Source organism: Vicugna pacos, chromosome 25 (genome assembly GCF_048564905.1).
Source record: "Vicugna pacos chromosome 25, VicPac4, whole genome shotgun sequence".
NCBI lineage: Eukaryota > Metazoa > Chordata > Mammalia > Artiodactyla > Camelidae > Vicugna > Vicugna pacos.
The window spans coordinates 12752754-12766504 of NC_133011.1; the positions used below are offsets into that span (position 1 = coordinate 12752754).

The 13751-nt window shown below is 42.8% G+C and overlaps 1 protein-coding gene across 1 annotated transcript in view; it reads right to left on the minus strand.

Annotated features, from left to right (window-relative positions):
- Window positions 1–13751, minus strand: part of DPYS (dihydropyrimidinase) — an 89110-nt gene that overhangs the window by 2967 nt on the left and 72392 nt on the right. The window contains exons 8-9 of the mRNA XM_072949596.1: window positions 10721–10928; window positions 463–604 (exon numbers count right to left, since the gene is read on the minus strand). Coding sequence (XP_072805697.1) covers window positions 488–604; window positions 10721–10928 — 325 coding nt within the window. The 3' untranslated portion in view covers window positions 463–487. The remainder of the gene's footprint in view (window positions 1–462; window positions 605–10720; window positions 10929–13751) is intronic.

Consider the following 13751-nt stretch of genomic DNA (forward strand, 5'->3'; position numbering starts at 1 on the left):
TTATACCCTCAAAGCAACCTTTGATTCACTTTTCATTCAATATTCTAGAACATAGTTGCCTTGGAAGATTCATTTTTTTCCAGGCGAAGTCCTAATCAAACAGTTTATAAATCTTGACTATAAAATTATACCGTTTTAAGTAGGGCCAGCTTTCCTCAATAACAGGTCCTCCTATGTTACCAGCCTCTTGCTCATATTTGATTCCCCAGGCCTCTGTGGACAGTTTCCTACCATCTCAGAGAAGAAATCTCTCGCTAGCCCAAGGCTTTCTTCAACCTGGGAGGCTCATCCAAGTGTTCTGCGTCAAGAGGTCTCTTACCAGTCTCCCCTTTGGCTAAACTATCCTTGAGTCTTATGCCACTGTGAAGTCTCTGACCTTGGCCTTGGACTCCCCAAACACTTACAAAGAGAGAGAGATGCTAATTATACAGGCTGTCAGGCAGGAAAACTTTCTTTGCCCACCTTCCCTTACTGACTGGCACCCAACTCAGGGGTGGGCCTGTTTCCTGGTCCCATCTGCGGAGTCGCTTTCTGTCCCTCTAGATTGCAGTGTGACGACTTCTCCCTTATAGGGTTCACGCTCCACAGGGGTAGGTGTGCAGGTCTGAAAGAGAACATTTCATTTTTCTCTTATGGTTTATTGACTTCTTGAATTCAGCCCCCTTAATGAACTGTAAGGCCAAAGATGAACCTTTGTGAATTTACCATGTGCCTCCCACCCCTGTCCTTTCACAGAAATTTCCAGCAATTTCACATGCCTGCATTACCCCACTATTTCGCTCGGGTTAACCCGCATCAGACAAAGGTGCAGGGAACACTCTCTAACAACCAGTCTTTCCACCACCACTGTCACTGGGGCCTCTGGCATGTCCTCACACACTCTGTTCTATGACTGCCTCACAGGCTTCTCAGACATTCTACCCTTCCTTGCAGTTTCAATCCTAGATGTCTGTATTCCCAGAGTGCTCTGTGGCACCTCTCCTAAGACTTTCAGCACTTTGCTTCAGATTCTAGCAGTTGGTGTGTGTGTTTTCTCATTTTCCTGATTGTCTCTGCATGGAACAAGCCTTCCACAGAATCTCCCCTCTGGAGCTACACCTCTTCGGTGGCCAACTGTGCAGTGGAACCCTCGGCTGGATTCAGCTAGAGTTAACTCAGTGCTTGAGGAGAGTTTTGAAATCGGGACTTTATAAACTGTGAAATAGAATTCATATTTTATGGTAGACAAGGCAAGTTTAAACATAAAAATTTTTTCTCTGCCCTTTGGTCTCCTCTCCCACCCCCACACTGTGCACTGTGTATCTGTATTATGCATCGACCAAACCTCCCCATGGGCAGAAATACCTGCTTAACCATAAAGAGCAACAATCTCCTAGCATCAACAAGACAGCTCCTTAAAAGACAACATTCTTTCCTGATCTTGTAAGGGGTCACATGACCCACCAGGATGACACTTAGATCTGGATTATGTAAACTGTCAATAATACGTCATTTAATGTACAGTCCTGTTTCAGAAAACTTACATAACTGTGCCTTGACTTCCAAAGGATGGAACAGTTCTTGGAGAGTTCTGAGATGCTCTTTCAGGGTTATAATCCTCAAATGTGGCTCAAATAAAGTTTTCAATTTTCTTTCTTAGATTGACTGATTAATTTTTCATTGATAAAACAAAGGGAGTCACTAGAAATAACTAAATCATACTGTTTGTCAACATGGACACAAATTCACTGACAAGTCAAGAGGCAGCAAACCACAGCGATTAAGGGCATGGGTTCTGGAACCAGACTGCCTGGGCACGTTGCTGAACACTGTGCTTCAGCTCCCCCGGCTGTAAACTGGGGATCATGATGGCACCTAATTTATAGGGTGCTTGTGGGGATTTAATGCTGAGAGGATGAGCTATATGTAAAGCATTCAGAATAATGCCTAGCAAGTAATAAGCTCTTAACAAATAAATATGTGTGTGTACATTTGTCTTTCTCTTGACCACCAAAACTAATACGTTGTAGTGATCAGCAACTTGGGCTTTGGAGAAAGGTAGATCTAAGCTTGAATTCATTCTAGCTTTGCCATTTACTAGTTGTAGGAAACTGGCAAGTTCATGAGCCCCTCAGAGCCTACTCACTCATCTTTGAAGTGGAGGGAATAAAACCCACCTCCCAGGCACATGAGATTTCCCAGATACAAAGCATTTCCTTCATTCAATAGATACTTAACTGAGCACACACATGCCCCAGATAGTTTACCAGGCACAGAGGATAAAGTACAGAAAAAGACAGAGACCATCCCTGCAGCTGTGGAATCTGAAGCACAGTGTCGGGCGCACACTGGTGGCTCAGTTAATGGGAAGACCCCCGCCCTCTGCGCACAAGTCTGAGCCTCTGTCCGCTTTCTGTGTCAGGCTTGAGGCTTTGCTGGACTTTCATATGACTCAGTACCAATTCAGCCCTTCCCTTCACCCCGGATCCTGTCATCACCTCGACCACAGACACAGGGAAATGGAGCACTGGCCCCCGGACATTGTGGCTGCCTGCAGTCCATCCACACCTGAAACTTTAAACTCATTTAATACCCCACTCTCTGACCACATCTTCCTTTTCAGGCCTTTGGTCTCTGTGTTTTTCCTTCTGGTTTACTTTCCAAGCCCGACTGTATGATATATATCTTAAGCCTAGAGTGACCGTATAATTTATCATCCAAACCAGGCCTTCTGAGAGTGTAAAGGGTACTGAACATAATTAACAGGCATAATCAAGGACCACTCAAGCAAGCCAGGATTTGTTTCCACCTTCCTTCATCCCCTCTTGCTGACAATCTAGAGTCTTATTTTTCTCTCTTTTCCTTTTGGCATTTGCACTCGGCAAAACTTGTGGCATATTTCAGTTCAATCGTCAGCCGTTTCTGCAGCCCCTGGAGAGAGTGACATCACTGGGCAGGTATTTGTGTCGCCTGCCTTTGTGCTGTGTCCAGCATCAGGTCCCAACCCATCTCCCTTTCCCCTCAGTGGTTCCTATGAAAGCTCACTGTTTGTGGTTTTCAGCTGTACCTTTTTGTCTCTCCTGGACTCCTTCCTGGGGACTGATGACCAACCCCAGTGATTTAAGCGGGGCCTCCAATCCAGTTCCCCACCCTCCTCATTCAGGGGTGGGCTTGCTCCACAAGCCGGCCAGCCCGTCGGAGGATCACTTCCCTGAGCCCAGCTGCAGGCTCAGGGGTGACTTGCATCACGTGAATCACGTCCTCCCTAGCATCGTTCTGCCGGGGCCTTGACTTCACCCATCCTGGCACACCCACCCTCCTTTTCACCTGCATGTCTCCAACGGGTCTTCAGTGACTCAGCTCAGGCAATCATCAGCCCAGGGAGCTTCAGCCCTCCCTGCCACCTCCACTATCTTGCTTACCATTTTCTGTAATTTCTGATTACCTGTCGGTCTCCTCCAGCAGACTCGGGGCCAGTGTCCTGCTCTGTTTCTCAATTATCAGTACTCAATAAATTGTTGACAAATTCCTACCAAGGGTGGAAGGGTGTTGGTGGGGAGGAGATCCCCATCTGAGCTTTCTCTCCTCTTTGTTGGGCTGTCTTGCCTGGAGTGGACTCAGTTTCCCTTGTCCTCCTTTGCTGTGCTTGGCCAGGAATCTGCTCCCCAGGCTGCACGTGCCCTTTGGCTGGTAGCCTCCTGCAGGCAGGTCTTGGGTCCCCTGGTTGTCTCAGACCCCTGCTGGCTGCTCAGTCACTACACTAGCAACATCACGAGGCTCCTCGTAGCCTGGCTGGTCACTCTGGTCACACTGAGCATCAAATGGCTCTGACCTGGACTAGCCAGGTCAAACCTGCACACAGACTCCCTCTTTATCTGCTGCTGAGGCTTGGGCCGGGCAGGGAGCAGTTTTCTGGCAGAATGGCCAAGGGCCGTTAACACTCCTGCCCACACCACCACCTCGGACACAAACTGACCCTCTCTGGGGAGGCTTTTGCTGTCCCACACTTCAGACTCTTCCCCTTTGACAGGAATCAAAGACAATTTGAGCTCTGATCTCAAGCCTTCCAGTGCTTTCAACCTTTTAATCTTTTCTTAGCCTCAGAGGTGGTTATATAAGGTCTTTAATGCTAGACCCAGGCTTGTTCATCTCTGTACTGTCTCTTGCCCCTGGCGTTGTGCTCTATGTAGATTTTAGAACCTCAATAGATGTTCACTGTGACAAAAAGGAAAAGTGATGGCACTCTTTTGGCAGAATTTTAAGCCGTCCCTGCGTTATTCAGTTCAGCTGCACGTTTATTTTCTAAGTAGACTTACCCTACAACTCAGGAAAAGTAGTCCCATCACTTCTCTCTAGTGACAACGGCAAATCCCCACCTCAGAGGTGAAGTGCTCAGTCCTGACATGGGTGCCAGCGTCTGGAGTGACCAGTGTGTGATGCCCAGAGGTTATCCGAGTGCTTGGGTCCTAAATAAAGTGGGCTTCTTTCCCTTGTGTCCCAGATGAGTACAGTGAGGACGGGGACTCCACCCTGAGTCTCCCGACTAAATGCGGACCTATTACTTAGAGAACATTAATGCAGCATAAAACTCACAGAGAGACCAGGATGGAGCATCAGAGGGCTCGGGGCTGAACCACGCAAGCAGGTCTCGTCTCTTCTCTGTGATCTCTTGGTTTTCTTCCGACCTCATGGGTAGGCTTTCTCTGGCTCCTTTGCTGTCTCTCCCTACCCACCCCCACCCTCAGCCTCTGAAGGTTGGCAGCCCCAGAGCGCCCTCTCTCAAGCCCCCTTTATTCTCTGTCTACACAGTCTCTCTGTTGGCTTCAGGCTCGTGGTTTTAAATCTATACGCCACAATTCCCAAATTTTATGTCCAGCCCCAATCTCTCCAATCTCCAGACTCCTTTATCCAAGTGGCTAGCTGCCCTCATCACAACAGCATCTCAAACAGGACTGGAACTTAAGCATCACAAACTACAGTTGAACAGAAGTAGGATTTAAACTCTTTGAGACCAGGGACTGCTGTCTTGTTTCCACTTCTAACCCCAGCACCTAGGATGTGAACTTGTACCTGATGCTTAACAAACATTTTTTAAATGAAAGATTTCTTGACTGTAGGACTTTTTAGAACTTTTTACATGATATTGGGCAACCAAATCACCTGAGGGTAGCACTTTCTAAAATCATCTGACAGCTTTCTTAAGGAGCACCTCAGGAGACAAGTAACCTGAGCACACCCCTTTAGAAGACTGATCTGGGTGGTGGCACCTTGTCTCCCCAGGACAGGCTGGTCAAAACTAGACAATCATACCCCACCAACAGTGCTTCCCATCTTGATGGGTTCACAAGCAAACAGAATGGCTTGAGGGTAAACCAGTGTGAGAGGCTATCCTAAGTGATGTAGGAAACACAGACAGCACCTCACCTGGCAGGGTGCTGGTGGTTTACTTTGGAAGATGAGAGTTCAATTTGAGTTTATAGTACTTAATGACGACTGTCACTGTGATGAGTTAATAGAAAGACGAAAGTGGAATTATATCACAATATGCAGTGCTATGAATAAATTAATTGCAATCTTATGCCTGCAGAATTGCAGAAATGCTTTTTGGTTAGCAGATCAGGGGAAAGAGGAAGTTGACAGAGAATTTAACTGTATTGTCTGCAGAGAGTAGAGAGCTAGGATGCTAGAGTTTCTGAGCCCTTAGAGAAGAATCCTGGATCCCAAGGAGGCTAAGATACTACAGTAGTGATGAAGACAACAGAACTTCCAAATTCCAAACAGCAGACACTAACCTAACACCAAACAGTCCAAATGAACAGCGATGCCCTGAGAATGAAATCCGTGCGTGGTTGGTGAATTTAGAGGTTGGTACTCAGCACCTGGTGAACTTAGAGGTTGTCAGAGGTCCTCACTGGACTGAGCTCTCCAGGGGACTGTGAGTCACTAGAACATAAATGACCCTGAGGTTCAGTAGAGATGACCTCTAACAATGAAAATTTGCATTTTGGTAATGTTTTGCAATCCATCGAACATTTCCATTTAATCCTCAAAATACCCTGTGAGTTATTTCTCAAGGACAATGTGAACATGTAATTGGTCATCGACAAATATTTACTGAATGAATGCTGAATGTTCAGATAAAACATGAAGACAGTATTCATGGGGAATTCCCTGTATTCAAAGGGAAGTCCCTGTATGCAGTGATGTGCTGGTAAATGCTGGCAGCCTGCCTCCCCTCTTCCTCATCACCCCAAAGCTCTGACTTACAGCACTTGCCTATTTCTGTCATGTAAGTGCTCCCACCATTGCTGACGTCAAGCTACCAAACTGGTATCACTGAATGAGGACTTGGGACGAGAGATATACAAGTGTTTCTCACGAGCCAAAATGAGCTGGCTCCAACACACGGATCACTTTTTATAATTATCAGCAATCAATCTGAGGAAATTGGAATTACATGGCAATTGATGATATACTTAAATCATTTTCTCTGAGAAAGACATTGATAAACTGTTATTTCAGAAATGAAGAACACCTATTTTAAGGACTAGATCAGCCAACCACTCACTTCGTCTAATCTAAATGGCAAATTATGTTTCTCGTTGCAAAGGTACAAGACAGGTTAAAAGCCCTGGCAGCGGTGTTCTGAAACCACGCATTACTCCGGGAAGCTATTCGCGCTTCTCTAGAAAGTGCAGCAGGACCTTTATTTTCCAAAGGAGATTGAGTTGCTTATGACTGAAAAAAGAGAAAAAGGGATGACTTAAAAAATGTTTATACTTCCAAATTTGGGTAAAAATTGTAACACTCTAAACACACAAAAATTCTAGAAATAATAAATCATTTAAGTTTAAAGAGCATTTTTAAATAAAGAATTAATAGTATGTTAAGTTGATTTTGTCCTTTCAAAATGTACTTGACCATACAAGTTGCTGTTAACCATGGCCCTCCATATCCACAGCTGGTTGAATCCAATAATAAAGAGGGCGGACTATATTAGGCCATTTTTTTTTATAAGGGACTTGAGCATCTGCGGAGTTTAGTATCTAAGGGTATCGAGGGACGACATCCTTTTTTTTCTTCCTGTTTTACTTTTTCTTTCCTGAATCCCCCAACAGTCTTCCTAAAGTGAGTTTTTATATTGAATTGAAATATGTATTTTATGTTTTATTTACCAAATAAAGTTTGATGTTTCATCTTCAGATTTAAATTTTTTCCTGTAAGGATATGCTGTTTAAACGTTAAAATAAAGTAACAATTCCCTGAAGCTGTCAAATTGGATAAAAAAGTCATTTCTTTCCTTTGAAATTCCTCACAATATCTGTTAACAGTGATAGCTGCATGGCATGACACTAAGTTTTACTAAGCAATAAAATCAAGAGCAAGACTCAATCTCACAGATAACCCTACTGTTTGGGTTGAGACAGGGGACAATTTTCCATGCAAATTTATTCAAATTCCTTTCTATGATCTCTGAAACTGGTCTTTGCTCCTTTCGTCTGCAACTGGTTTATTTCTCAAATGCCTACGGTATGCCAAGTACTGGGCATAAAAAAACAAGTTCCTCAAAGAACTAACATTCTAGCCAGGAGACCAGGCAAGTTCCGGGACTGACAAACACTGGTGTGTCTCTACAAATGTGCTTTGGGAGTCCAGGAGGGTAAGTGATTAATTTTCTTGGGAAAGATAACAGATGTACAGAAGAAATGGGATAGACCATTCTCGCTTGCCTTCAAACTCTTATCTTCACTCACAAAGAAATCTGAATATTTTAAATGAAAACCAAGTAAGAGCTGTAACAACCTCACGTGATTTTAAAACATAGGATTCCTAACAATACTTCTCCTTAACCTTTGTGTGATATTTTTCTTCCATAAAATAATCTTTGCCTAATGGAGAGAAAAAGGGTCTGAAACATCTCCACATAATCCCCAAAGTTCATTTTACCCATTTTATTTGGTACTTTCCCCACATCAACATGTTTTAAAATAATGCATTTCCCATGATTTGAGTTTCACAATGATCTTCTTCCCTTTTCTTGTTCTACTGAGGTCCCCTAGCACAGTGGGAATCAGAAAAGTCTTACCACAAACCCTGGCTCTTATGTTTACTTACTGCTTAGCCCAGGGAAAGTTGCTTAATTGTGCTGAGAATCACAATGGGGGTGATAATATCTCCCACATGGCTTGTTGTGCAGATTAAGTAAAATAATAAAAATAAATTACAAGATAGTAAGTGCTCAGAACAACATATCATAGTAACAACTATTCCTTACTGTAAAAACAATAATGTACCTAGAATACCTAAAAAGTTGGTATCAGAAGAAAGTACTGAGAAACTAAAATAACTCACAAAGTGATAGTGAATTCTTTAAAAATGATGTTGACATTAACTTTGCCAACAAAATACCAAACAACAATCTGAAAAGAAGAATTGATGAAGCCAGTCAGTTACCCGGTGATCTCAGCAGCTTCAAACATTTTCCCTACAAGAGGAAGCCTTAAGCAAAGTCAGTCATTTAAGTAGCCTATCAGGTCTTCCCAGTTAGTCTAGCGTCCCTGCTGGTGAGCAATTGGTACTGACAGCCAGGAGTGGCCCCACCCTGAATTCACTTCAAGTGTCACATAATTTATCACCCAGCTCTGTTGGTTCCATCTCTTCATGATTTCCTAAGTCTACGCCTTTCTGTCCATCTCTTGGATTCTACTACAAGCATCAGGAATGAACTCGCTGCCATCAATGTTTCCGATTTAGATCATTTTTTCCCCAAATTTACTACAGAATAGTTTATCTCCCATTAACTCATTTACCTCAGTCTTTATGGTTTACAGTATATGGTTATTGCTTAAGTATATAGTTTTTGAAGTCAGATAAGCAGAGTTTATGTTTTGTTCCTGCCATACACTAGCTATGTGACTGGACCAAGTTTCTTTATTTCCTGAAGCTTCAGTTTCCCAATATTTAAAGTGGAGAAAATAAAACTCTCTCCTTCCAGGAGGTTGTTATAGTGATGGAGCCCCCAGCATCGTGCCTTGCTTTCAGTAAGCGCTCCGTAAATGTTATTATTGTTGTTACTTGTCATGTAAATGTTTAGAAATACATGGGAATCTTATAGTCACTACCTACCTGTCACCTGTCCATGTCAACATGTACAAAATAACCCCTGGCATATAAACTGCAGCCTTAAATATTTTGACTGAAATACAGTATATGAAGAATTGTAGCATCCTACCATTTAAAGCATTCTAGAGCACATTACTTAATCAGAGCTTTAGGAAGTGGTTAAAAAAACAAAAACCAAAAAAGGATGAATCTTATGTAACGGACTCTGAGACTCCACAAGTGAAAAATGTTCACAAGACATGAGAGGAGAAATCAAAGAGGCTACAAGACCCAAATGAAATGAATTGGAAAACAGCCAGAGAACTTTGGGAAAAGAGAGATGTATTTTAAAATGGAAAGAAGACACAGAAGCCTTAGAACTAATCCAAGGGTTACAAACTCTAATGTCTGCGTGGCCAGGCTGGGAACATTAATGAGTGAAGCCTGCGGTGAGAATCAGAAAGGCAGCCTCTGCACGGCTGGGCCATCCAGCTCTGGCCTTTCCTTACCGGGTGGGACAGAGGCACAGGCTGCCTCCCCTCATTCCCAAATCTAGCTACGTAGATGCTTTTAAACTGAACATTTCTGATATGTTAGTGTATTTAGTGAAGTGAATTTTTAGAACTGTTTGAAACACTATGTGAGCTAAACTTGCAAAAGTCCAAGATATATTAAAAGAATAAATAGCTCCTTTATAACAACAGGGCTGTTACAAAGACTTGGAGGCCTTTATGATAAATTCACTCAACAAAAGGGGAAAGCAAAGAAATGGAACTGACATTTACTGACCTCTTACTATGTGCCTTATACTTTAAAATCTCATTTGAGTCTTACAATCTGTTAGGGAGGAAACACTGTTGTCATTTTCTGGATGAGGAAACTGAGCCCAAGGATGACAGAGAAACTTGCTCTTGGCCACACAGCTAGGGAATGGAAGGTCAGGGTAGAATTCGTATTTACCTGGACCCCAAACTCCGCCAGAGCTCTGGTGGTTATTAGAATGCGCCTTGCGGATCCTCAGATACAGGGGCGTGATTTTTACAAGGGACGGTTGCTGAGTCTGAACTCCACCCTATTGTTCACGTGGAGGCCAGGCCTGCCACTGCTGCTCCAGCCAATGACAGCGCACCATGTGCCAGGCAGCCAGGAGACTTGGCTCGAGAGCTGCCCGTAAGCTTTGCTCAGCTTTTCTTAGTCAATACAGTAGTCTAGGATGCTTCCACCCCCTTTTTTCTCCCTCTTTCCTTCACTGGAGCCAGACTTGAATTGCAGTCTGAGGGCTCTCCCAGCCCATTTTCTCCCTCGGGTCTTTCCGCTAATAAAAAGTCGCACCTGTATCCATCTGGGTTTCTGCTTCTCAGAGGAACTTGACTAACCCAACTGCCAAAAGGCTCACAGGGGCCCTGACTTTGCCTGGGAAAAACAAACTTGGTCCGTTAGGAAACCCTGAATAGACACCAATCAGCAAGGGAAAATGCATCCACCCAGTAATGATTTTTCTCTTTGAAAACTGTATTTGTGCCCTCTCCTGACACCCCGCAAATATGTTAACCGATTGCATGTGACAAGACCCACCACCAATATCCAGGAGTGGGTGACAGTCTAGTCCGTGGTAACAGCCCACTTAACCCCAACTCACCTGGTCCCGCTGCTTGATCCGTTTGTAAATATATTCCGCAAAGGGTTGACGAGGGATAAACCTCCCGTGTCCTGCTGTGACACTGAACACTCCATCTTCATACACCACTTTGCCTCTTGAAATAGTCACAAGGGGCACGCCATGGCAAACCATGCCCTCGAAGATGTTGAAGTTAACAGCCTGATGATGTGTTTTTGCTGAAATGGTCCTGTTTGTGAAAACAAAAGAGGCTCCAGGTCATCGTCAGCTTATTTGACAAACATGAAATATTAAAAGAATGACCTAGAAGAAAATTTAGCAACTCTATTCAGCCACAGCTTCATCACTGGAACAAGTGACTTTAAGAATAGAACATAACATTAACATTTCATTACCAAGTAATTACATTTTCTGAGAGAAAAACCCAATAGATCACTCTTTACGGTGATTAATGGGGATAGGCTGGGTGGAGGAAGGACACTGTCTCTCATGGCTACATTTTAAAATTGTTTTTATGTGTATGTTTAAAGGACAAAATATTAATTATAAAACTTTTCAAACACAGACGTAATGACCCAATACCCCACTCTACAGAACGTTAACGTTTTGCAGACACAGCTGAAGCCTCCTCACTACCTCTCCCCAAATTCCACCCCTGCCCCTCCCTTCCCAGAGGCAATCATTGATTGGTAGTTATCAAACTGAATTTGGTAGTTACCAAGGAACATTATATCTTGAATTTCTTTCCCTGGTCTGTGGCAAAACTGGAAATTTGAGGATAATAAAAATAACAAAATATGTTAGAATATAATCTCTTAGCATATTGTCATGTATTTGCATAGTCATCATGACTCTCAGTAGTTATTAATACTTTTCAATCTTAACGCAGTATGATTGATGACTGCTAGGCTGGATATTTGGAAATATTAGGTATCTCCTTTCCCTAAATCTCATTAAATGGAAAAGGGGAAAATAAATCTGGCAGCAATGGATCATACAAGCATAATCTGAAGTGCTTTGTGCAAACGCCTGCTCTCAGGAATGGATTAAAAACTTTGCCCCAAATCCCAAGTTTAGGTCAAAGGAAAGGCAGCTACAAGCTCCCCCTCCGCAACCCTAATCTGGAAGCAAGGAGCTGGGAGACTCCCAGCGCCGCCTCCAGCTGCTGGGTGCAGGAAGACATGGACATGAACAAGCCAGCACTGGCGTGGTCCTGGGTTCCGGAATCCTCACCCAACTACCTACTCGGTTTTCTACTCCTAGCATGTCCAAACAGAATTTCTGACTTTCCACGAGACTACAACCCACGCACTTGAGTTTGCTCCTCGAGTTTCTCATCTCAGTAAACGACACCCCCAGCCACCTTTCTTCAGTCTTCAAACCATCATCAAGCCTGCTGGTTCTACCTCCAAAAACATAAATCCCAAACCTGCCCACTCCTCTCCCTCTCCGTTGCTCCCACCGGACCCACGCCACCATCATCTCTCACCTGGACAAACCCAACACCTCTTACTAGCCTCTGTGTTTCCACTCTTACCCTCCTACACTCATCACTCTCCACAAAGCTGCTCAAATCATCTTCTAAAAATGAAAATCAGACCAGGTGACTTTTCTATTTGAAAACCTCCATGGCTCCAGTCTGTTCTCCAAGAGTCAAATAACTATTAAAAAAAAGTACAGATGATAATGAAATAGAACTTGCTCCCATTGAGAAGTATCAGCATGGAAAAGAAAGGGAGGAGTTTCCTGTATGTCATGTAGATACTTTACAACATTCTATTTCATCTTTACAACACCTCTTCAAGGTAGAGAGTATTTTCCACACTCGGCAGGTAAGTAAATTGAGATTTAGAGAGGTTAAATAACTCGTCAAAGGACCTATGATGACTGATGAAACTGGAATCTTTTCATTTTATTTTATGTTTTGTCTGTTCTCTATCATATTGTTGTCTCTTTTCAAGAATGTCATATAGATAGAATCACAGAGTATGTAACATTTTGAGGCTGGCTTCTTTTTATTTGGCATAACTATTTTGAGATTTATCCAAGTTGTTGTGTGTATCAATAGTTCGTTCCTTTTTAATTGCTGAGTAGGATCCCATTGTATGGACGCACCATACAGTGTTCATCCATTCACCCATGAAGGACATCTGGGTTGTTTCCAGTTTTTGATGACTATGAATGCAGATGTTATAAACATTCATGTACGTGTTTGGTGTGAATGAGTGGCATCGCTGGTCACATGGCCAGTGTGTGCTGCAACAAAATGAGCATTCAGTATCCTTAGGGATCAGCTGACTGATAACAGAGAAACATTGAAAAGATCACTAATGAATTGGAGGTAGGTACAAACACAACAATAACTTCAAACACTACGGGGAAAGGAAGAGAACTGATCAAATAGTAAGTAATGTCACTAAAGTAGGAAAGTGGATAAAAGAGCTAAAGGGTTACCAGGTATAGAATGAGTTATGATGAGTTATGGGTTGGTGACAAAAGATACAAACTTAAAGAAAGTAGATGTAGGAAACAGTACAGCGAAGCTTTAGACCTTCAAGTGAAAATGACTTTTTATGACCATCATAATCTCTCTGCGATATTTCCAGTCTAGGCTGCTGCTTTCTGGCATACCACAGTTACACTGATGGCAGAAACTCTCAGGTTGATATTGCAGAGTGTTACATAAACATGTCGGGACTGATGCTTTAGTAAGCCTGCTATACAGAGAAAGTAAAATGCATAACAATTCATGCTGAGATGGTCACTGACATACAAGAATGGGAGGCAAAAAGGAGAACACCTTAAATCATAAAACTCGGTTTTTCTAAGTAGGAAGTTAAGAGTTACAGATGCTGTTAGGAATATAATCTAACAGAAAAAAATAAATTCTATACACAAAAATTGCCATTACAATTTCTAAACTATTGAAAAACCAAAGCATAATAATTTTCCAATGATTACTCAATGGAATATTGGACATATATGAAAGACTAGAATTAAGAATACACTGGGGAGGCAAGGAAAATGATAATTATACAATATTAAATGGAAA